Source organism: Podarcis muralis, chromosome 2 (genome assembly GCF_964188315.1).
Source record: "Podarcis muralis chromosome 2, rPodMur119.hap1.1, whole genome shotgun sequence".
NCBI lineage: Eukaryota > Metazoa > Chordata > Lepidosauria > Squamata > Lacertidae > Podarcis > Podarcis muralis.
Window position 1 is genome coordinate 73,456,605 of NC_135656.1, and position 25,057 is coordinate 73,481,661.

The 25,057-nt window shown below is 44.0% G+C and overlaps 1 protein-coding gene across 2 annotated transcripts in view; it reads left to right on the forward strand.

Moving 5' to 3' along the window:
* Window positions 1-1,655: 1,655 nt before the first annotated feature.
* SEMA3G (semaphorin 3G) overlaps window positions 1,656-25,057 on the forward strand; it is a 90,169-nt gene continuing 66,767 nt past the window's right edge. For both annotated transcript variants that reach the window (XM_028718742.2, XM_028718741.2), the window contains exon 1: window positions 1,656-2,210. In XM_028718742.2, coding sequence (XP_028574575.2) covers window positions 2,093-2,210 — 118 coding nt within the window. In that variant the 5' untranslated portion in view covers window positions 1,656-2,092. The remainder of the gene's footprint in view (window positions 2,211-25,057) is intronic.

The following is a 25,057-nucleotide window of genomic DNA, read 5'->3' on the forward strand; positions in this document are numbered from 1 at the left end:
CCTAATTATTCCTAACAGGGAACTTACGTTTTTTTCATCACTGCCACACACTGGGCTGACATTTTCATTGAATTGTCCATCACGGCTTCAAGATGTCTTTCCTGAAAGGTCATCACTAATACTGTATGCAAGTATATTTTTGACTCCATAAGCATACATGTGAAATTGGAGATTTACTTATTTATTTTGCTCAAATGTGCATCACTTCATGCTTGTTTCTACTGAGTTGCATTTGCCATTCTAATGCTCATTAGCCTGGTTTGGAGTAATACTTTTGAGCACCTCACAGTTCCTTTTTGTTCTTACCACCCTGAACAATATGGTGACATCAGCAAACCTGGCCAACTCACAGCCTAACACTTACTGGTAAGTCCAGACCATTTACGGGCAAGGCTTCAGTTTCCTGAAGGAAGCCTTCTTGCCTCTAACGCCTTCCTTGGCACTGCTTGTTAACCACACTGGCATCCTCTTGGCCTTAGTGGCACCTTCCCTGATCTCTGGTGTAACTAAAACGATTTCAATAGACTTGGGTTCCTTTGGGAGAAAGGGTGGGATACCAATTCAATAGATGGAAGCAAATGTGGTATCTGTGGCTAATAGGTAAGAAGCTCAGGGTTTCTTTGTTGTTGTTTTCCATGATCTAATGCTTTTAGAGGCTGAAGGAAATAATGAAGAAGATGCTGGAATGGAGTCTTCTGTTAGAAACCCATGCTGTTACAAAATCTTTAAGTGTCTGGGCTTGGCCAATGTCAGAAAGAGGATGATAGTCTGCATGGGCCACTGGACCTGCAGTTCACCATTTCTCCACAGTCACTTCCTTTTAAAAAAATTAATGTGTTCAAGGTAGTTTACACCATGCAGTTTCATCCTATGCAAAGTGGTGACTGGTGCCCATTGGGGTTGATGGGGAAGAAGGCAGTTTTGCCCCCATCCTCCTACTTGATGCTACACACATGTAAATTGCAGGCAGGTGGGGCCCGTCTGAGATGGTGGGGCAGTGCCCCATCTGCCCAAATGGACCAGCCTTCCTTGGCCAATGCATATTTACTTGGAAATAAGGCCAACTTGTGGTCAACGTATGAGTCAGGCAGCCCTGGTAGTGGCTCCATGTTCTTCCATTCTGTCGCTTTGCTGTGGTGACCAGGCTGGTCAGGTTCAAAAATGGGTATCAATATGTTTTTTAAAGAGCAAGCCACTCTTAGGCATCCCATTTCTCTGCTCCGTTTTATCTGGAACAGGCGCCAGCGCCAGCTCAGGATGTGTGTAAAGTGAGATCAGTGCGAGAAACAAAAAGGAGCAGGTAACGGGGGCAGTTCAAATGGACACATCTGGCAGCAAGGAGAACCTGAGAGACACTGCTGGACTGTGTCCATTTGGCTAGAGTGGGGAATCAATATATTTATTTTTCAGATGGCGGAACGGGTGTGGGGAGTGCATTCTTTGGGATGGAAAAACCGTTGCAGGCATGGAGAGGGATGTGTGTAGTAGGGAAATATTACAGGAGATTAGATCCCCAAACCCAATTCCAGGGATCAACTCTATCCCCCTTTCGTGAGAATGGACAGCAGTCAGTCAGCGTGGAGCTACAGCAGGGAGTCATTTAACTTGGCAGTTGCTTTCCCGTCTCAGCGGAAGGAGAGAGTGGGCAGCACTGAGGTGAAATGTAACACATGCACAAATACACCCACACCCTGAGGGGTGGCTCGCTCGGTGGGGCAGCTTAGTCGCCTCAGGCGCGTGCGGCTGGCGGGAAGTCCTTGAAGGCGGGCCGCGCCTCCCTCCCGCGTCCTTTCCCCGCCTCAGCTCTCTGGGTCTCTGGCGATCGCCTTGCTGAGAAGCTGGGTGGAGCCCTGCCTGTATAAAACTTTTGCTGGAGACGCGCGGCCGGCTCGAACTCCTGAGGGCGCGTCGCGCTCGTTTAGTGTGTAGAGGGAGAAAGCGCGCGCTGCGGGAGCCGCCACTTCTAGCAGGCCGCCGGCGGCGCACTGAGGGGCGTCCCTGTCGCGACGGGAGAAGCGGGGTCAGGGTGGCAACCCCTCTGAACTGACGGGAAGAAGTGGCTGCCTCCCTGCGAGAGGCAAAGCGAGGGACCATGAAAGGTGGATACATTTTGGCTGGCCTGGCGACTTGGTGGTGGCTCATCTGCAACCCCTTTGCCGGCTGCGGTGCCACGAAGGGCAGCGTGCCTCGACTTCGCCTCTCATCTAAAGGTAAGCTTATGATTATCACCTCACTCAGTAGAAAGCATCCCCCCCCTTTGAAAAAAAAAATCACATTTGATGCCGGCTTTCTTTTCTTATTTAACCTCCCAATAATCTTTGGAGGTGGGACTTTAATGTTCCCATTTTACAGATGAACAATGGAGGCTGAGAAAGTGCAGCTCGAGCGAGTCGCATCCATAGGCCAGGCAGTCGAGGGAAGAGTTAGGTTTTGAACCCTGTTTTTCCAAAGAAAGCCAAGTCTGCCTCCACACCTGAAGCTTCTGTGTGTATGGGCGCTTTCAGAAGACCTGTTTCATTCATAGTGATTTGTTTGCAGGGGAATCAGGCAACATGGGTGGTTTTAAGGAGCATTCATTCTGAAATGCTTGTGGGGAGGTTAGAAGATGTTGTATCATACCTGAAAATAATGGCAGTCTGGAAGTGCTGTGTGTATGTGTGTGTATACATGTTTCCAGCTTAAGTTGGTTAACAATGAGAATGTGAACACACAACCTTGGCCAGTATCTTTCTGCTGTGTGTTGGTCTTTCACCTGTACCACAATAAGTACAGGAGAGGCTTAGAAGCACTTCTTTGTTTTCATACATGACACCAACCCAACATTTTATCCTCTAGAACATAGTAACAGCTCTCTCTGTGTGTCTCAGTAGTTCAGGCTGGGATGGTCCCATGTGCACCTTTTTTGTTTGCTGGGTACTTTATTGGCTCCCAGTTGCCACATGGAGATTCTTTGGACTGAGTTCCACATTCTTCAGAGAGGTGGCGGATGATAGAATCCATTGAAGAGCTTTGATCATGACTTATTTCCCGAGTTGAGTAAGAGAAGGTGTAAGAACAGGGATGGCGGGTGAGGGATCTTGGCATTGGGTGGGAAGCAATGCCTGGCTGGGTTGTCAAAGTGTGCAAGTGTCCTAGGGATCAAGAACAGAAAGGTTGTGAGAATGAAGTAATATAGGTGGTTGTGGAGAAATGGGGGCAAAGTTGCATACATGTCAGCATCCGTATTTTCTCCTCTGTGTGCTGTCTCTTGCTATGTATGTAGCACACATTTGAACAGATCATTTCCAGGAACACTCATTTATGAAATGCAGCACATATAACGCATGCCAAAATGTACATGAAAATCCAGCAGAACTGCCAACTGAATAGGAAGGAAAAACCAGCCAGCTTTGGTCTTGCACCCTTAACAGCAGCTTGTTGTGCAGAAATCAGCAGGTGAAGCTTTTTACAGCATGACGATGAACATTATCTCTTGATAATAACTGCATAAAGTAGTTATTGCTAAAGCACAGCTGCAGGAATCAGCTAAACAATTGGAAACTCCACTGAATTCACCTGAGCAAGCCTAGGTGTAAAATTTGCTGTTGATTTTTATTTGGCCTCTCTGCTCCTTTTCGCTATCAAAGGCTACTATAATCACTTCCAGTATTGAAGGCAATATGGTGAATACGAACTGCAGGAGCAGAGAGTGCTGTTGTGTTCACTTCCAGCTTTTGGGGTTCCCATAAGCACCAGGTAGGCCACTGTGGGAGCAGAATGCTGGCTGAGATCCAGCTTTAGTCTGATCCAGCAGGGCTTTTCTTATGTTCACTTTGCCAAAGCACATTAGGCAGTTGACTATGTACTAGTGTATTTATTAGAAGTTTGCAACATTTTTGGATGTCATTGTGTGGCTTGCTTTTCTCTCCCATTCATTTTGTTCTTTTTTCTTCTGTGTGATTTTTAAAAGAACTTTTTAGGTGTGTTGTTTATGTTGTTTTATTGCTTTTACTGATTAAGATGTTTTGCTTTTAAATGTTGTAATGTTGAAGGGAGCTCTCCTAAAAGATTGGGTATATATATTTTTTAAATGAAATGAGATGAAAATAATAATATATGGTCCTCCCAAGTAGCAACCTACCACTCTTACAGAACATTAAATGCAGCTCACGGCAGGTTAAAAACTGGGTTGTAGCCAGCTAAGTTGTTCTGTTAGTGCAATGTCTTCTGTTTGCACAGCAGGACTTTCTCTCTCTCTCTCTCTCTCTCTCTCTCTCTCTCTCTCTCTCTCTCCTCCCTCTTTTGCCTCCCCCAAATCCTGTTCTGGGGGTTCCCTCAATCCCCCAAAGCATATTTGGAGGGGGGAGCAGGAAGATGAGAATGAGAAGAAGTCCTATTGCTCAGGCAGAATTCTTTTTGCTTATGCAGCAGTGGGGAACCTATGGGCCAACTCTGACAGGGAATGGGGCAGCCCTCCCATCAATCACATGATGCCATTATAATGCAGGCTGCTTTGACAGGTGGGCCAAACTGGATCCCTTGGTGTCCAAGGTTGGCCCATGTGTCTAAGGTTTCTTACACTGTGCTAATGGGATGGCTCTGCTGGATACAGCCTGATGGTTCTGTTACTCCATCTAGCCAGTGCCTGCACCCACTTGCAGTGCCTCTTCAAGGTCTCAGCCAGGAAACAGCCCTGCTCTCTGAGAGCCTTCTGAACTGGATATGCCAGGGTCCTTTTTTATGCAAAACATGCACCCTGCTGCTGAGCTATGAGCCCCTCCCCCTCTGTGCTCCCAGGAGAAAGTTGTAACAACCATAGCCTGCTTTGTTTCAGCTGTCAAGGCTCTGTTTTCTTTAGCCAGCTTCGGAGCAGGATGATCATATCTCAGAGCAGGTAGCATGAATGAGAGCAAGGGAAGATGCTCCAGGTGTTCCATGTGCTTGTAAAGTTGCCCAAACTCTGTCAACCAGGGCTAGCACTTCCAAGATACAGATTGAGTTGTTTCCTGTTGCTCTCACTCTCAACTGGGGTGATTCCGGTTGAATCTGTCAGGTCTGCAGAGCTTGAACTAGTAAGCTTAGGAGTGGCTAAAGCACATACATATTTGGAATGCCTGCTCTGCAAATGTCAATTCTGTTTCCTCAGCAGTGTAATGCTATATGGACTAGGGTCGATTGCATGTTAGAAATACACTCCCCACCTAGCCATTCACTTGCCATCTCTAATCCCCCAAAAGTTTGGCTACTGTCAGATCTACAGTGAACTACTGGATCCAATTCAAGTGTAAGCACACACAGCCATAAAAAGTACCTAAAATAGTGTCCCATCCTGTGTCAACCATCTTGCATGCTACAACCAATGTGGGATGCCCTGTAGGTGCTGCCACTGCTTTATGCCTCTCAGTTGGCAATTGATCTATGTCAAGTCCTCCTCTGTAGTGGTTACTCATTTGTAGAATGCATTGCCCTCCCCAATGAGGTGCATCTGTCTGCATCTTTACTAACATTCAAGAGAACTTAAAAAAACTACTTGCTTACTGAGGCATTTGATGGCTGAAATACACCGTTCCTGGAGACCCTGAGATTATTAGCTGGGAGGATATGTAATTGTTCTCAGATGTTTTAAATGTCTTTAATTTGTAAACAATTGTATTGAAGCCCTGCTGATGTGTTTTGTTGCATTACAAAGATGTGTACAAATGTGACATGAAGGTTGGCAACGTTACCACTGCTGTGTGGGAATCCCTTTCAGAAGAACACAGTGCCTGAAGACAGGTTGTGCATCTATAGCAGTGGCCAGAGGAGGAATGACTGCTGGGAGGAACGCAGAGAGGAGGAGCACCATGGTGCATGTGCAGCAACACAACCAGACGCCTTAATCTACCCCAGCTACAACCAAACATGTCTCTCACATACCAGTCTCTACAGCCACAGTAGGTGCTGTAACCTTCCAACAGTTTGATTTCACCTCCAAAGATGCATTCCTCCATTGCCTCCCAAGACAGACAGTTGCTAACTTTGAAGTTCCTGGACAGGAATTCCTAGTGTTTTCTGACACCAGAAGCTTAGCAATGTTTTCACAAGAAAGAGGAAAACTCAAAGACTTGAGAACTGTAGTTTGGAGAAGCCCATATCACAAAGTCACTCAGTGTCAATATTATGGTTGGGAACCAAATGAGTCTTTCTTGAGGATGGAGACCTTTGTGTAAGAAGATGGGTAGGAAGAAAGTACAAAAGGAAGATGGGTAGGAAGAAAGTACATTTCGACTTGCGTCTTAGCCAGAAGGTTTGTTCCTTTCTGCATTTATATTGTTGGCTGGCTCCTATGGAAGCCAGGGGTCAAATCCACATTTGATTCTTATTGGAATATGCATAGAGGCCCATGCTTGTGGGTAGTTTTGGAGTATAGCATCTCATTGAGGTATTGATAAAATGGCAGCTGCACATACTTAGACATAAAATTTCTCTTTCTGACTGGATATTCATTGCTTCAAGATCCAACTGCATGCAATATGAGAGACTGTGGTCAGCAAGCAAAGTCTCCTTAGCCTCAAATAGGCTAAAGGAAATGGAGGAAAGTCTGCCTTTAGGAGCAGCTGGGGGAATGCAGGAAACACAAAACAGAAGAGTTGGGCTTGTGCTGCCTTAGATTGAATACTCATGCAGATTTTCACCAGAGGCAGATGCGGTACTGGCTGAAGCCCAGACTGATGTATCTAATGATCTGAGAGCCTCAGGACTGGAAATGGTAAAGACTCTGAATCCTCAGTTGAGTTATTCTCTAAGTACTTTGTAGTCATGGACGTTTGCCTCATCATAGAAGGGAAGTAAAATGAATCATGCTAAAAAATAATGCAAGCATTCAATTTCCGACAGTTTTTGGTTTTCTAAACTCGCTTGTCAGACAGCATCCATCTACCATAGGGGGTGTTGTAAAACAAGGAAAATATAAATCTGAAAGTGTTCAAGTAGCTCCAAGCTAGGAGAGATTGTTTGAGAACAGTCCGCATCTTGAACTGCTTGAAAAAATAAACCAACCTAAATTTGATGTTTAAATGTAGTTCCTCTTTCAACACCTCTCCAACAGTTGTCATAGCTGAATACCTATAATTTACATTGCAGCTTATGAATGCTTGCAGAAACAATAATAGGTGCTATTACTGAAAACTGGACCGCAAATTATTTCAGCGATAATCAAGGCACTTGGACCAGTGCCTAAAAATGTGAATGAGTAGCTCAAGATAACAATGGGCACAGAATTCCAGAGGGGCAGCCATGTTTACCTGTTAACAGCAAACACACATCACACACACAAGTCTTTTGTTTAAGGTGCCACCAAGCTTATTAATGGGTAAGCAACACAACTGCAGGCTTGTACCCAAAAACTGGGCTGTTAGGGCCTGTGAGAATTCCAAGGAGGGGAGATTCCACAGCAAATAACAGAACCCACAAATATCCTGGTCTTGATTCTTGGCCTGCATTTGTTGAAAACTGGATAAAATTAAAAGCGTTGCTTTTTAGGGTATGAATAGGCCATGTCTGCACCTCCCTTAGCTTCTGGAATAGGAAACAGAGAGGAGGCAGCCGCAAGATACACATCAGAATGCAGGAATGGTGTGGCATAGGGAGAATCCTGCTCCCCCCCTTCATTCCACTGTGGACCCCATGTCCAAATGGCATTGTGCCCATCTGATATCTAGATCTGTGCAGATCTTAAAAAAGGAAATGTACCACTTTGGAGAAAGCAAAATTGTTCCAGCCCTTCAAAATATCCTGCGTTTGTTTTTTGTTTTTTCAAGCCAAGTATTCAACTAAAGACTAATTCAAACATTACTTCAGTGGTATAGTTGGCAGCTGCCATTGTGGATCTTTCTGTGTGGCTACAGTAGATTCAAAAGTTACCATAATTCATGGAGCCCAAACCAAAATATTTTCATGTTGACATCTAGCAGGATTTCCCTCTATATTCAGTCTTCTGTTTCAGGGAGAGGAACAGTAATAACCATTAGAGATATTTTATAGAATAGCATGTGGCCTGTTCTAACCAACTGCTTTTCTCTAAAATGCAAGGCTTGGCTCACTAAAGGACCAAAAGTGTATGTTTTAAGGCTTCTCTTCAAAATCCATTCTCATTAAAATAACTTATGTTTATTAGGAAAACACCATAGAGATACAGCTGAATGAAAATATTCAACATATTAACATATGCCTGGGTAACTATTCAGCACTTTCACTGATTGTTAACAATAATCACTGTGGCAAACTCTGGAGATAAGCCATTTTTGGCTTACAACAATGGGAGCGAGGTAATGTGACCGGGTGCTTTAAAACTTAAATGCTCCCTGTCAGTAACACTTAAGAGGTCTATGTTGTAGTGTTTTCTAATATCCAGCAGCAAGGTTTCTTAATAACATGAAAGGAAAAGCTTTGACCACTTATCCCTTAACCAGAGGATCAAAGTAAGGCTGAGGCACGTTGTAAACAAAACTGGATTTTTATTTATGCACACTCAATGAGGGTTAAAGCTTTGTGTTTACTCTTCTAAGGCACAACACTTTGTTTCAGTCAAAATCACTTTACAGAAGAAATTAAGAACCTTACTTAAAATGCCTACTTTAAACTTGTGCCTCCTAGAATGACCATTTGATCTACGAAAGTGGTCAAATGCCCCCAGCCCCTTCTAGAATCTTTTCCTACCCTTGAGGGAAATCATTTGGTTTGTCCTGCCCAGCAAGCCCCCATCTACCAAGGTAATTCCCTAGCCCAAACACCTTCCAAGCCTTGCCCAGGTTCTATCATTTAACTCTCTACCCCTTCCTGTTTGACATTCCACCCAGCCCTGATTGGTTCTAGGTCTCCAGGATGATGACCCAAGGTGTGCCCGCCACAATTCAAGGTTCGCCAAACATTTGGGCTTAGGGGAAAAAATGTAAGAAATTGTTGTGGAATTTCCATTTTGCAAAATAAAAACTAGTGATGCTCAACAGTGCCATCCCCGAAAGCAAAACACTCACTAAAGAAAGTAGAACACAGAGAAAAGTAGATAACACCCCTCCAACCCCCCCCCCCCAATTTAGATTGGAGGAGGCCGGGCTCATGGAGTTTTTAGTACTGGGGTAGCCAGTGTGGTGCTCTACAGACATTTTGGACTACAATGCCCATCACCCCCAGCCAGCATGGACAATGATCAGAGGTGATGGGAGGTGAAGAGGCAAAGAAATGCAAGCTATGAGCATATGCGAACACGCTGCTTACCGGTGGTGGTGGTGGATGGTGTCACGTGAATAAGAAGCAAACCTGTATGTGAAGGACATGTTAAAGTTCTGGGTTTTGGTGGCATCTTTTTGAAATGTATCTGAGCACTTCTGATCTTTTTAAGGTGCAAACATGCGTTCTTAATTTCAAATATAACAGCTACCAATTTGAGTTAGACCCAAGGCTGAGACGAGAATTCTGAAGCATGGTAATTCACCATGGAGAGAGGGACATGTGGAGGGGGCAAGATGTACAAAGTGGGAAGCATATCCCAGAGGTCTCTGGGTCATTTTTTTTTCCATTTCAAGTGCAGGACTGGTTTTGAGCAAGGTTAAAATGGTGCATGCACAAATCTCTCTAGAGCCACAACAGATTTTAGATCAGTCCTCTGCAAGGGTTACATGTACAGTGGTACCTCAGGTTAAGTACTTAATTTGTTCCGGAGGTCCATTCTTAACCTGAAACTGTTCTTAACCTGAAGCACCACTTTAGCTAATGAGGCCTCCTGCCACCGCGCCGCCGGAGCCCGATTTCTGTTCTTATCCTGAAGCAAAGTTCTTAACCTGAAGCACTATTTCTGGATTAGCGGAGTCTGTAACCTGAAGCGTATGTAACCTGAAGCGTATGTAACCCGAGGTACCACTGTATATCTTGTTTCATTGCAAAGGCTACTGTCTTCTAGAGTTTTGAAAAAGCATGTCTGTGTATTAAAAGAGAAACCTGTGTAGCTTATTTCTTTTATCACACACTCATTGACCGATTGCTGGATGGCCCTCTGGTTTCTGGAAGTAAGTCTAATGTTTCATGGAACCATAAATATCAAGAATATCCAGTCAAGCTGTGCATGAATTGGAGGGTGTTAGGCTTCTAGCACAAGTTCATCTGAGTGCTCAGCATTGTCTCCACCACCACACATACTGTCCCTCATGCACACTCAGAATCTCCCCTGTGGTATCCCCCAACCCCCTGGAGCAGATTTTGAGGGTGCACAGGAGACTGCTGGGGGAAGGGGAGGAATGGAAAGTTCCAATGCAGAAGTCTGTTGCACAAGTAGAACAGCAGCACTGAGTACAGTCTTGAATCTCTCCAGTGCTATGCTGTGGGGAGGCCTGTGCCAGACCCCACACTGAGCAGGAGGATGTTGAGTGGCTGTGTTTGGAGATGGTGCTGCATGGACCACTGTTTATCACATCTCACATTCAAGAAGACCTTTCCATTTTTCCTTGTTGCAAAGGAGCAGGACCAAAACATCCTTGTCATCCTCCTTTGACACAGTGAGGTGTCTTGCTCACCCCTCACCCTCTCAGTTTCCTTTCCCTTGTAGTTTATTTTTAAACAGGTCGTCCTTTCATGCTGTAGTTTATTTGTTGAGTAAAAGACTCTCACGGTCAGGCTTGCAGCTCACTCCCAGCCCCAATTCGCCTGAAAGTGACACAGCAGATCTTGTGGAAGAGTGTCCAGGGTTTGCAAATGTAATCAGTGCCCAGATTTCTTTTAGCTAAGCAACATGAGCCTTCTCCATAGCAACATATATGTTCTTGAGATAGCTTTAGAAATAACCTTTCCTCTATTCTGATTGTGCGGCTTGAAAGTTTCTTTCACTATTCGAGGTTGTTCTAGTGTGAAGTAAAATGTGTTCTTTGGGAAAGGGCACAGAGAAAGTTGAACAAATGATTTCTTTTTAAAGGCTTACGGTTTGCAAATAGATTGTTTCATCTAAGGAGCTGACTCATTTTTGTCACACATTTGAGGTGGCCCATCCCTACTGCAAAATATAATTCCATGTTTACATTTTACTCTTGTCTTTGGGAGCATACAGTGTACAAAAGTTGTGATCACGCAGCAGTGATCGAGGGAGAGAATCAGGTGTGTGCCTTGGGAATAATGCAAGAGAGCCACCAGCTGCAATGCAGGAGGCAGCCTGAGAGTAAGAGAAGCGGCAGAAAGCAGAGAATTGGCTTTCTGTATTGGAAGGCTGAGCTTGGATGGTGTAAGGAGGGATAATAAAATCCTCAAAGAGCAAGAGCTGGCTGTGTGACAAACCAGAGAGGTGCCAAGTGAGGCAAGTGTGTCAACAGCCAGGATTAACTGGAAAGAGGCAGAATCCTGTCCCGCCCTTTGGAGTTTTTTTTTTATAGTATTTCTGGATGTTATTTTCCACTTCCTGAGACCAGCTGCATCACATAGTTTCCTTCACAGTGTGTAGGTACACACAAGGAAGTAGTAAGCTTATTCTGATAAGAACAGTTACGTTTGCGGAGTGGGAACTCCTTGATGTTTGTTTTGCACATGAGACACCAAGGCTACATGCTTGATTGGGAAAAGAAGAAGAAGAAGAGTTTGGATTTGATATCCTGCCTTTCACTCCCTTTAAGGAGTCTCAAAGCAGCTAACATTCTTCTCCCCCACAACAAACACTCTGTGAGGTGAGTGGGGCTGAGAGACTTCAAAGAAGTGTGACTGGCCCAAGGTCACCCAGCAGCTGCATGTGGAGGAGTGGAGACACGAACCTGGTTCCCCAGATTACGAGACTACCGCTCTTAACCACTACACCACACTGGCTCCAGTGTGAACCCCATTTGAGGGGGTTCCTGCTTTAAGCGAAAACTAGCTAAGCAGTCCTTGCTGTATATGCAATAGAAGGTTGAGTCTTTTCAAAAGCAAATTTCACAAGTTGGATCTGCACCAAAACCTTAGGGAGCCACCAAAGAGAAAGTGTTGCTGCGTATCTCATAATCGCTAGAGTGGGACTCTGCTAATAAAATATGCACATTATTACATGCTTATCTTGCTCTTCTGCCAAGGAGCTGAGATGCACATTTAGCTAAGTTACCCCAGGTGATGTGATTTGCACCTGTGTGTAGCCCCTCCTGGTCAGCTATCACTTCAGTCACTGCTTTCCTTGTGCAGTTTTCCCAAAGGCATTTTTTTTATTATTATTTCACATTTAAACTTGATACCAGAGCATCCATTGCTAAATTGCTTACTAAGGACATGCTGAGTGCTTAGGAGGTGCTGAGATAGACATTGCTATCTTCACTGACTGTTTTAGGATAGCCTTCCCCAACTTTGTGCCTTCCAGTTCTTTGAACTGCAACTCACAACAGCCTCTGACAGCGTGGCCAATGCAATTTGGAGCCGTAGTTAAAGCATCTGGAGGACAGCAGGATGGAGAAAGTTGCTCTTGGGTTCTGTTCTGTAAAGCCACTCGCTGCCAGTTGCTGTCCAGAGCCAATTTTCTCTTGTTTGAAAAGTTCCCAGGCCATGTAGATTCCAGGCTTTGCAACATTTTAAGCATTTAATGAGGAGGGCAAGCTAGGATTATTCTTCGAGTGCCTACAATTCCACACTATTCTTTTCTTGAACTTTTACCCTGCAAGAATTTCTGGGGTGGGTGGGGGTGGGTGCAGGCCGGTGCAATTCTTCCAGTGCTGGCAAGGCAATCTAAATGGCTACCCCCCCCCCCCAATTTGGGGACTGAAATATGCTTCACGGCTGGTTGTGAATGGTCTTCTGATAAAGAATCTTAAGGCCCATTGACACTTATCTGATGCGCAGGGAAACAGCTGTTTGGGGCAGGCACTGCTGAGGCTTTTGCAGTGGAAAAGGAGAGGTGAATAGGATATTCATTTGCTTTTGCCAGACATGGAAATTTAAAAAAAAGGGATTTTGAAAATTTCACCCAGACTCTGGAAGTAACAATTTTTCTTCTCTATGTAGGATTTATTCATTTTAAATGGTTTTTATTGCTATATTAAACAGGTGACAGTCTATTAGTTAACTCAATTCTATTAGTTAACTCTGGACCACGCAGGAGTAAAGCCCTTATATTCATGACATGAGAAGCTGCTGCCATCTTGTCTTCAAGTCCAGTTTCATTCATTGTTGTTGTTGCTGGTTTGTGTCTGTCTCAAGAGACAACGGAGTGTGCCTCCGAGTGTGAAGTCAAATTGCAGTGTTAGCAGCTCCGAAGTGGCTTCCCCTGGTGCGCAAGCCTGGATTGTGTGTATGGAGGTTCTGGGCTGCCCAGATGACAAGACTCCCCTCTTAGCCTTGCTGACGTGGTTCAAAAGAAAACAGAGCAATTTGAAAGCACCATGCAACCAATTTAGGGATAAATTGCCATCATACTGCAAAAATAAAATAAAATAAAATAAAATAGACAATTTTTTTTTTTACAATATAAGTCCAAGTTTAGGCCTTGCAGGGACTTTCACGTTTGAACAATCAATAGCCTTGCTGCCACCAGCATGGATGCCAAGTGAGCTGTGAAATCCATTGATTCATGCATTATTTTAGGTATTCCTTAATGTACTAGTCCCCAGAATATCTGGCTATCTGGGCAGCCCCACAAAAGATGGTGATCTGTCTCTTTGTGTCCACATCCCTTCCAACATAATGGAGCAATCCCAGATGTCATATGGGAAAGCTGAACCAGTGTCCTATACTAAGGTTACCAGATTTTTTTCAAAGAATCCGGGGAAACTTCTTCTTTTTTTAAAAAAAAAAAAGGGAGAAAAAAGTTACTTTTTAAAAGTTGTTTGTTTTTTTTAAAAGACGTAATATCTTCTCTTCTGTGATCTCCTCTGTTGCACAGCCTTCCTCTTGGCCCCGGCCTGCTCTCTTGGAGCGCTAGCTGCCGTGGAGTAGGCTCGGGCCGGGCCTGGGCTCGCCCACATGTTGGTGCTCTCCTACTTCTCCTCCTAAACGGCAGCAGCAGCTGCACAGTAAGGTCAGGGCTCCCCTCTTTTTTCTCCTTCCTCTTTCTCTCTCTCCCTGTTCCTTCCCCCTGCATTGGCTTCGGGGTTTTCCTGGCCCCAGAGCGCCGCTGGGCAGTCGGCCAGGTGGCCGGGCGCTCTCGCACCTGGCTCGATTTGGGTCACAAGGGGGGGTGTCAACGGTTCCCCTAGTTGATGCCCTGGGCGTCCCCGATTCCCCCTCAGCAATGGCAGTGGCATTCTCAGCAGCCCGGACCCAGCCTGGTAGCGTAGTTGGCTCTGGCTGGCTTCAGGAGTTGCCTGCTGCCGTGGCGCCCGCCATTTTGCCTCGCCGGCAGTCCCCATATGATGTGTCTTGCGCCGTTGAACCAATCACTCAACATTCATTCCCTACTAATAAATTTACAACACTTAAAATATAAATCCGGGGACGTTAAATAAAATCCAGGGAACATTCCGGGGACAGATTTGTAAATCCGGGGACAGATTTGTAAATCCGGGGACTGTCCCCAAGAAACAGGGACCTCTGGTAACCATATCCTATACCAGCTTTGTATTACTTTAATTTTATTTCCCCTAATGAAGGAAGGTATAAATTAGGCTGGTTTAGTTGACCCAATCTTCTTCCATTGCAATTCACTAATATTTTGGCCCATATCTGATTCCCAAACTCATTTCAGTCCACCTAGAGTACCTATCAATTTGCCAACTAACCCATTATACATTTTTGACTTTTACAGATAAGAATAGATGATAAAATTAGCTTTTCAAATTACATAAGCATCCTGCAGGAATGCAGTTTTATGTTGGGAATCTAGTAGCAAATGGTAAAACTGGTGAACTTGTACCCATTCACATCCCAGGTCCCTTTGTCTATTACAAGTTGTTCTTCTGGTCCCGTTTTTCCATTCTTGAAAAAGCCTTTTCAAGCCAAAATTAGCTGTTAGCTTTCCACAATACTATACCCTTTCTTAGATTCTCGCATTTCACTACAGGGTGATATATCAAAGGGAGCAGCAGTGAACGCACCAGAGAGGAGGATTTCTGCCAACCCCTCCACACTTGGAAGGCGCTTCTAGTAAAAGGGTTCTGCATGTGTTTTATTGAGAAAACCATGAATCTAAAGAAGCGTTGCACCCAGATTATCTTCCCACCCAGCCTGGTTGCTTCCAAATTGAGCCAATAATTGTTGGCTTTGGGGGAATTGATTTAATTTAGAATAATATGTAAAAAAGGTAGAATTAATTGCTCCTGGTCATAGGTAAGGCTACTTTCCCCCTGTTGTGTACGGATTTATTTATTTTTTGTGCTTGTCCTGTTTGTTCCATAGCACATTAGCCAAAAGCTTTGAATTTCAATTTCCTGCCTCATAAAATATCTGGTTAAGGGCTATTAATGATTCAGCCATTTTATGTGCCTTCGGAGCCACAAGTTTCTTTCTCTTGGATGCCAATATTTTATTGGACCCCCATGTTTTTGTATTAGTGGTTGGATTTATACATTTTAAAGCTCTTTCACTGGAAAAAGTGCTGTGTAGTTTGCACTTGGAAGTTTCGACTCAGGGTGCTCTTTCTGTAGACTCAGCTGAAAAGAACAGGGCAAGCAGGGCGTACCCCAAATGCTCTCTTTGTTTGATGGGACGTGACAGTGTACATCATGGGTTAATAGCAGCACCTGCAGATCACAATCAAGAACTTAACTCAGAACCTCAAGGGCTGCAAGTACACTGCTTTTCTGGTTGTTGGTTTTAATTTTGTGCCACCAAGGATGATGCTCTCATTTCCCTAAGAGGCACAACTGTGTCCCTGGACAGCATATTTTTATTTATTTAAAAGATTCCTGTACCACTCTTCAGTGGAGCTACCAAGCCCTCTGACAGATGGGGAAGAATTCAAACCTTTTACATGTGCAGAAGGAAAACTTTTAGGACATGTACAATTGAGAGGCTATATATATATATATATATGCAGGTTTTGGTGTCCTCGGGTGTCTTCCCGTGTAAAAGTTGGGGTGTCTAGGCGACGTTTCGACGAGGTCTCACTCGTCATCTTCAGGCTGGTGCTTTTGGCTTCTTGTTACTGGAACAGAGCAGGATCTCAGTGTTTGAGTTCCTATAAATACTGTTGAGGGGTGTGGTGTATAGCCTCCAATGTTCTGGGCAGAGAGGAAGTTCCCAGGCTAGTGTGCCTTTTCTTCTTTTGTTCCTTAATTGCTTGAGGGATATCTTGAGTGATTTCTTGAGTGATATCCTGAGTACCACTTAGGTGGGTCATTAGGTGTGGATTAGTTGCTAAAGCCTTTGTGTCTTGACCTCTTGAACTTTGTGAAGAGTTTTTCTGAGAAGATGGCTGTACTGCATTTAGTTGTGCTCTGGCTTGGCTTCGTGTATAGGGGCGAGCTGTGGTTTTGTGGCCTGTGCCAGCCAGATCTGTGTAGGGATTGCAGGGGGGTGCAGCATCCGGAGGTGCCACCATGGTTTGGCTACTGGATGGTGTCTGTAATTTATCTGTGGAGAGGGTCTGGGTTTGGGTCTGGTGTGGTTGATTGGTGATGGCGTTCTGTGTGTCTCTGGATCTGGTGTCAGTTTTTGTGGGGAGGGCTAATTTCCAGATGTCTGGCAAGCGGGATGTGTCGTCACGCTTGTTCATGTTGTGAGGGTGTTTCTCTATCTCGATGGCTTCCATGATTATTCTCTTGTGGTGATGTTCCATGTTAGAGAGCAATTTGGAATCTGCAAAATTAATTTCGTGTCCTGTTTCTTTCATGTGTTGGAAAAGAGAGGAAGTTTTTTCTTCTTTTTTGACGGCATTCTTGTGTTCTGCGATACGTGCATTTATTCGTCTGTTTGTTTGTCCAATGTACGTGGCTGGGCAGACTTTGCAGGGTATTTCATAGACCCCTTGGTTTTCCAACTGGATTTTATCCTTGGGGTTTCTGAGGATATTGGCTATTTTTTGGTTGGCGCAAAAGGCTGTTTTGATATTGTGTTTATGGAGGATTTTGCTAATTTTATCTGTAGTGCCCTTGATATAAGGAAGGAGGGCCATGCCATTGTTTTCTTCTGTGTCTTGGTTTTTGGGGGGTGTTTCTTTTTGGATTAGCTTCGTAACCCTGTTTTGCTGGTATCCATTGGCAATTAACACATTTGAGAGATTCTGTAACTCAGTTGTCAAGTGGTCTTTGTCAGCCAGGCGTTTGGTTCTGGAGATGAGACAACTGAGTTACAGAATCTCTCAAATGTGTTAATTGCCAATGGATACCAGCAAAACAGGGTTACGAAGCTAATCCAAAAAGAAACACCCCCCAAAAACCAAGACACAGAAGAAAACAATGGCATGGCCCTCCTTCCTTATATCAAGGGCACTACAGATAAAATTAGCAAAATCCTCCATAAACACAATATCAAAACAGCCTTTTGCGCCAACCAAAAAATAGCCAATATCCTCAGAAACCCCAAGGATAAAATCCAGTTGGAAAACCAAGGGGTCTATGAAATACCCTGCAAAGTCTGCCCAGCCACGTACATTGGACAAACAAACAGACGAATAAATGCACGTATCGCAGAACACAAGAATGCCGTCAAAAAAGAAGAAAAAACTTCCTCTCTTTTCCAACACATGAAAGAAACAGGACACGAAATTAATTTTGCAGATTCCAAATTGCTCTCTAACATGGAACATCACCACAAGAGAATAATCATGGAAGCCATCGAGATAGAGAAACACCCTCACAACATGAACAAGCGTGACGACACATCCCGCTTGCCAGACATCTGGAAATTAGCCCTCCCCACAAAAACTGACACCAGATCCAGAGACACACAGAACGCCATCACCAATCAACCACACCAGACCCAAACCCAGACCCTCTCCACAGATAAATTACAGACACCATCCAGTAGCCAAACCATGGTGGCACCTCCGGATGCTGCACCCCCCTGCAATCCCTACACAGATCTGGCTGGCACAGGCCACAAAACCACAGCTCGCCCCTATACACGAAGCCAAGCCAGAGCACAACTAAATGCAGTACAGCCATCTTCTCAGAAAAACTCTTCACAAAGTTCAAGAGGTCAAGACACAAAGGCTTTAGCAACTAATCCACACCTAATGACCCACCTAAGTGGTACTCAGGATATCACTCAAGAAATCACTCAAGATATCCCTTAAGCAATTAAGGAACAAAAGAAGAAAAGGCACACTAGCCTGGGAACTTCCTCTCTGCCCAGAACATTGGAGGCTATACACCACACCCCTCAACAGTATTTATAGGAACTCAAACACTGAGATCCTGCTCTGTTCCAGTAACAAGAAGCCAAAAGCACCAGCCTGAAGATGACGAGTGAGACCTCGTCGAAACGTCGCCTAGACACCCCAACTTTTACACGGGAAGACACCCGAGGACACCAAAACCTGCATTCCTGTACCCGTGAAAATCTACGAAAGCATATATATATATATATATATATATATATATATATATATATATATTATATATTATATATATATAATGTATTTGGGGATAGAACAGTGACTCCGAGGAACTTGAGGAGGAAATGGTAGTATTCCTACTGATCTCTTTCCCAGAAGATAGGCTTATAGTACACCAAGATAGAAACCCAGGAAGCTGCCAGTCAGCTGAGTCAGACCCTTGGTCCATCTATTGGACTAAGCTGACTGGCATCAGATCTCTAGGCTAGGGTTTCAAACAGGGTTCTTCTATCCCAGCCCTACCTCTGGATGCCAGAGATTGAACCGAGGACCTTCTGCATGCAAAGCAGATGCTCTGCTACCAAGCCCACAGCTCTTTCCTAAATTCTTCTGATGAATGCAATAGGAGGCAGGTGGATTAATTTCTTGTATCCCAAATGCCCTGCAGTAATCCTAACTTGAGTGAAATACACACATAAATATTGCTGACTAACGATACAGTCATACCTCGGGTTGCAAATGCTGCGGGTTGCGGGTTTTCAGGTTGCAGACTGCGCCAAACCCGGAAATACCAGAACGGGTTACTTCCGGGTTTGGGCGCTCTCACATGTGCAGAAGCGCAAAATGACGTCATGCGCAGAAGCGCCAAATCGCATCATGCACAAACACGGCACTGCGGGTTGCGAACGCTGCAGGTTTTGAACGCTGCGGGTTGCGAACGTGCCTCCCGCATGGATCACGTTTGCAACCCGAGGTACGACTGTACACAGTTTCCTTTTGTTCTTCTGATCCTAATCTCTCTAGAATTCCCACTTGTTCACAATCCAGCTTCATCTGTATACTTCATGGAGCTTCTCAAAGGCGATAAACAATCTTCAGTGGATGGACTGTAGCAATAGTGTAGTGGAAGATGAAACAGAACCGGCAGGTGGGGCTCTGTTGCTCTCTAGCCTGCCTCTTACCAAAAGGCAAGGTATAGGTATAGTTTGGGTACAGCACTGGAAGCAATAGATTGGCTCCACTTCAAGCCAACACTCCACTGAGCTCCCAGTGCCTTGCCCCTGCCTTCTAGATAAGCAGCCGTGGCCCAATGCATTTGATTAGAGTTATTGGGCTGTAGACAGCCTGCACCCATGAGTTTTCATGCTTGGGCTTTGGTTTCTCAGACTATGTGAGGCCCTTGCCCTGGCAATCACCCATCTGTCATGCCAGCAGCAGATCAGGCTATATGTTCATGTTATTAGGTGAAAAGGGAGGCTCTTTAATCAGAGCTAGGTTCTTGTCTTTTCCCAAAGTGTGGTGGTGATACAATAATGCAGTAGGGAGAAGCGGGTAGCATGAAACCTTCTCAAAAGCTAAGAAGAGATTTTGCAGAAGGGATTTGTCAGCAGCACCACGAAACAAGAAGTGGCTCTTTGCTTAGTTGCTCAGGTCTGTTGAGACCTGGCAGCAACAGGCCTGGATAAATGCGAGTGTAAGTCTGCGCTGCCTATATGTGGAGCAACTCTGGGCAGAAAGCCCAGGCTTTCCTTGCTTACTGGTAAATGGAGTGATGAAGAGAGAGACCATTCCTCTGATTGTTGTAGAACAGTGTTGATTTTTTAAAAATAATATTTTTATTGATTTTCATTATAACAAACATAACAATAAATATTAAGAAATAAAAAATAAAAATTTGAACAACTGTATCATTTTGCATAATGTTTGTACAGGACCAAAATATGGGATTTCTCCAATCCCCCAACTTCCCTCTACCCCCTCCATGGTTCCATTATTTGTAGAACAGTGTTGAAACTTCAGGCTCCACGCTGAAGCAAAAGATTTGTGGGCCTCTTATAGCTCAGCCATCAAACACTGCTTTATAGTCCAGCCTGTAAACATCTTTGATGTTGCCTTTGGTTCAGTAAGTCAACCAGACGAGACCCTGTTGATAACCAGCAGGGAAACACAAGTGATAATTGCTTCACAGTCTTTTATTTATTTTTAAAAACATTTATAGACTACCTTTCATCGTAAATAGCAATGAAGATTACAAGAGAAAATGAATACAATAAAACAATCCATTTTTTAAAAAGGAAAAAACAGAACCACTACTGATATCTAGGAATTCCAGTAGAGTTGGTACTAAAAATCAGTGCTCAGGCATGCATGCCCTTTCAAACATGCATGTTTTTGCCAATTGGGGGAAGGCAATCACAACAGCTGTCCTGCAACGACATCTTTACAATCAACTAATCAATATAACTTTCCCCCAACTGCTTAGCACTTCTAGTAAGGGTAATGTTTTACTAGATGTGGCCATAGCTGTAGTGAGCAAAATGTGCCTGGGCCTTGACGTACATCCTCATAATATTATATACTAACAGTAAACTCATTCTCTGCGTGCAGACTTCATGTCACCTGAAACAGCACAACTCATGTTCAAGAGAGAGGCTGCAGCAGGCTTGGGGGAGTCCCTAGGTTTGCTGAAGTGCCAGCAATATTCAGTGGGGAAGCCCAACCCAATGAAGACTTACCATGGTCAGTGGTCATAACGTTGAGTGATGGGAGAGGGTAGGGTGGAAAACTGGTGTGAGAGAATAGAATACAGTCGAACCTTGGATCCTGAACACCTTATGAGTCAAACGTTTTGGCTCCCGAACACCGGTTTGCGAACATTCTTTGGAAGCCAAGCATCTGAGGCGGCTTCTGTGGCTTCTGATTGAGTGCAGGAAGCTCCTGCAGCCAATTGGAAGTGGCGCCTTGGTTGTCGAATGTTTTGGGAAGTCAAACAGACTTCCAGAACAGATTTCATTTGACAACCAAGGTATGACTGTATCCTGAAACAAGACATGACTGGCTGAGTAGGGCATTAAACAGAAGCACTCCACACTGCAACATTTTGTTACAGGTCCCACTTGTATCTCCTTTTGTCCTTAGTTAATGTGGTACAACCAGATTGTGCTTGATGCACCCTGAACTTGAATTCCCACAGACGGATTCATCCATATTGGTAGAAAGTGTAACTTCTAATGAACAGCAGATACTAAAGCTACTGATAGATGAATCTGTGCACTAAAATGTTTGGCCAGGATGCTGGATCAGATGAGTCTTTAAGCCTGCTCCGTTCAGGCTCTTCTTATGTTTTTTGGCAGACCGACTATACTGCTCAAGAAGCTGTAGGAATTGGCAGTAAGGAATTTGCACAACAAACCCTTTCCGAATGTAACCTAGGTAATCAAGTTCAAGAAGCTCTCCAGACTCAAAATTCTGGTGTATGGTGGCTGCAGTGAAGTCTTTGGTTATAAATGTACCTTTTCTCAGAAGATTATGTAATAGATGTGTTATAGCGCTCCATGATGCCATCATTCTTTTCCCCGAGAGAATGAATTTTTGAGTGTTATTGCACTCTGGAGAGGGATTGGGCATAATCCCTGAACCTCACTGTTGCAGCTGACCCTCATCCATTCTTCTACTGCATTAATCTCTTTCTATATGAAAACACTTGAGCAGGAGGAAAGTCTTGCCAGATTAACACAAACCTCCCTATTCAAGGAGAGGAAGTTTTCTGAAACAACAAAAGCATGAGAGCCTGTGCCAGTGCTATTCTGAGACAGGAAAGTATTATTTCTGTTTAATAATAGAAAAATATATGTCTTCTTTTGAAGTGGCCTCTTCTAGTGCTTATTATTGCTGAGAGTCCTATTAGTCTATAGGAGTAGAAAGACAGCCAGCTGCACAGTGGAGAGCAGACAAGACACATGTGTTTGCCCAACTCTCGTATTTTAGCCCTAATCTTGTACAGTGGTACCTCGGGTTACAAACACTTCAGATTACATACGCTTCAGGTTACAGACTCCGCTAACCCAGAAATAGTACCTTGGGTTAAGAACTTTGCTTCAGGATGAGAACAGAAATCAGGCGGCGGTAGCAGCGGGAGGCCCCATTAGCTAAAGTGGTGCTTCAGGTTAAGAACAGTTTCAGGTTAAGAACGGACCTCCAGACCAAATTAAGTTCTTAACCCCGAGGTACCACTGTACATCTAAGGCAGTGTTTTTCAACCACTGTTCCGCGGCACACTAGTGTGCCTTGAGATGTTGCCTGGTGTGCCGCGGGAAAAATGGGAAAAATCAAAAGATTTAAAAATAAAGTATTTTATAATTTTTCATATTTCTGTTTACTTACTATGTCATAATAAAGTAATTATAAAATACTTTCTTTGTGTTTATTTGATTCCTATTCAAGAGAATTACTTTATATATAGTCAATATAGGCACAGAGTTAATTTTTTTAACATTTTCTAATGGTGGTGTGCCTTGTGATTTTTTTCATGAAACAAGTGTGCCTTTGCCCAAAAAAGGTTGAAAAACACTGATCTAAGGGCCTTCCCAGACAATGGATACTTATGATGTGGATTCAATACAGATATCGTTCTCCCTTGTCTAATGCCGCTATACAAATCTGTGTTGGAACTGCATATGAAATACTGTGTACAGTTCTGGTTGCCTCACCTAAAAAAAGATACTGAAGAGTTGGAAAAGGTCAAGAGAAGAGCAACCAAAATGATCATGGGGCTGGAACACAACTCCCCTATGGGGAAAGGTTGTAGCACTTGGGGTTTGCTAGTTTAGAGAAAAGGTGAATGAAAGGGGACACCATAGAAGTTTATAAAATTATACATGGCATGCATAATTTCCCTCTCTCATAACACTACAACTTGTGGGCATCTATCCGATGAAGCTGAATGCTGGAAGATTCAGGACAGGTGAAGGAAAGTATTTCTTAAATTGTGTTACCCTACAAAGGGGGTATGGAAATACACCAGTCCTCTTTAGCCAAACAAAGACAGCAGTGTTGTGGAAAGAATTCAGATTTATTGCAGACTGCAATATTTGATCCAGAGGAATGCTCCAAATTCTGGACCCCAAATACAAAATTTGAGATGCTTTTATAACATTCTCTTTGCATGGTTAGCTCATGAATGATCCCTTTCACCAACATGTTTGGATACTAGAATGCGTGGACAGCTTGTGGACTCCGCATGTCCACTTCTTATTGATTTACAAAAAAGTATGCTCTACTAGCTGTATCATAGCAACAGATAGTTCTGGACAAAGTTTATGAATTCACTATTTTTCTGTCTCATGCAAAATGTTGCATTTTTGGTAGTTTGTTACATGAAGCGGTCAGTTTGGAGCCTCTAGTCTTTTCAGGGCCATTTCTCCTTTCTGGTATGTGAAGCTGATAAGCGAGGCCCTGCTTGTTAGCAAAAAGACAGGTTGAGTTGCATGAAAAATCTCTGCTTAGCTAGGTATGTACTTTTATGCAGGACAATGGCACAGATACATTGTGGTTGTGACTGAGAACATGTTTATGCAGGCTCAGCACTTAGCAGGCTGAGATCAATTGTGTATCAGAAGCATGTTCTGTGACAAAGAGGGCGAGAGCAGGTCAGTAGCTCGGGTTAAGTACTTAATTCGTTCCTGAGGTCCATTCTTAACCTGAAGCTGTTCTTAACCTGAAGCACCACTTTAGCTAATGGGGCCTCCAGCTGCCGCCGGAGCACAATTTCTGTTCTCATCCTGAAGCAAAGTTCTTAACCTGAGGTAATATTTCTGGGTTAGCGGAGTCTGTAGCCTGAAGCGTATGTAACCTGAAGTACCACTGTATAAGGGTACTCTGTACTTCACTTTCCAGCTAGCCTGAAGGGACTTGGCAGATCTCCTGCGTTTCTAATCGGCACAACCTCTCCTTGGTGTCCTTTTAGCTGCTGATAGCAGATTGTAAGCTATTGTTCAGTAGAAACTGATTCATAGCAGAAATAGTAGACCTGTGAAAGCAATGTATGAGAGCAATGTATGGTCAGAAATGACTGCCTGCTGTGTTGACCCCAGTGAAGAAGAAGAAGAAGAGTTTGGATTTGATATCCCGCCTTTCACTCCCTTTAAGGAGTCTCAAAGCAGCTAACATATTCCTTTCCCTTCCTCCCCCACAACAAACACTCTGTGAGGTGAGTGGGGCTGAGAGACTTCAGAGAAGTGTGACTAGTCCAAGGTCACCCAGCAGCTGCATGTGGAGGAGCGGAGACGCGAACCTGGATCCCCAGATTACGAGACTACCGCTCTTAACCACTACACCACACTGGCTCTCAGTGGAGCATGACATTCACCTGAGTCCCAGGTAATGACACTCAGGTATCAGAACTTGCTCCCACGGGAGACAGTGATGGCCAGTAACATAAAAGAGGTTTAGACAAATTTATGGAGTCAGGGGGGAGGTGTCAATGGCTGCTAGCCAAATTGGTCATTTTTCTACCTTCACTCTTAGAGGCAGAATACCTCTGAATGTCAGTTGCTGGGGAGGGTGCTTTTGCCTCATAGGCAACTGGGTTGGCCACTGTGCGAACAGGATGCTGGGTTAGATTGGCCTTTGGCCTGATCCAGCAGGATTTTCTTATGTTCAGGTTTCGCTTAAAACAAGAGCAAGCTTTAGTAGCTTTAACATTCACCACAGTGCTGTGCACTTTTTTTTTTAAAAAAAAATCACAGTTCTTGGAACAATTAGATAATTGTATTCATAAGGTTTTGTTGCATTGGATAGATTGCTAAGAAATTCAGGTCCCAGGCTGGTTTATGTTTCTTATTGTTTGCCCTTCATTTGTGCATGTGTGTGTTCTGTGTTAATCCATGGGAATTA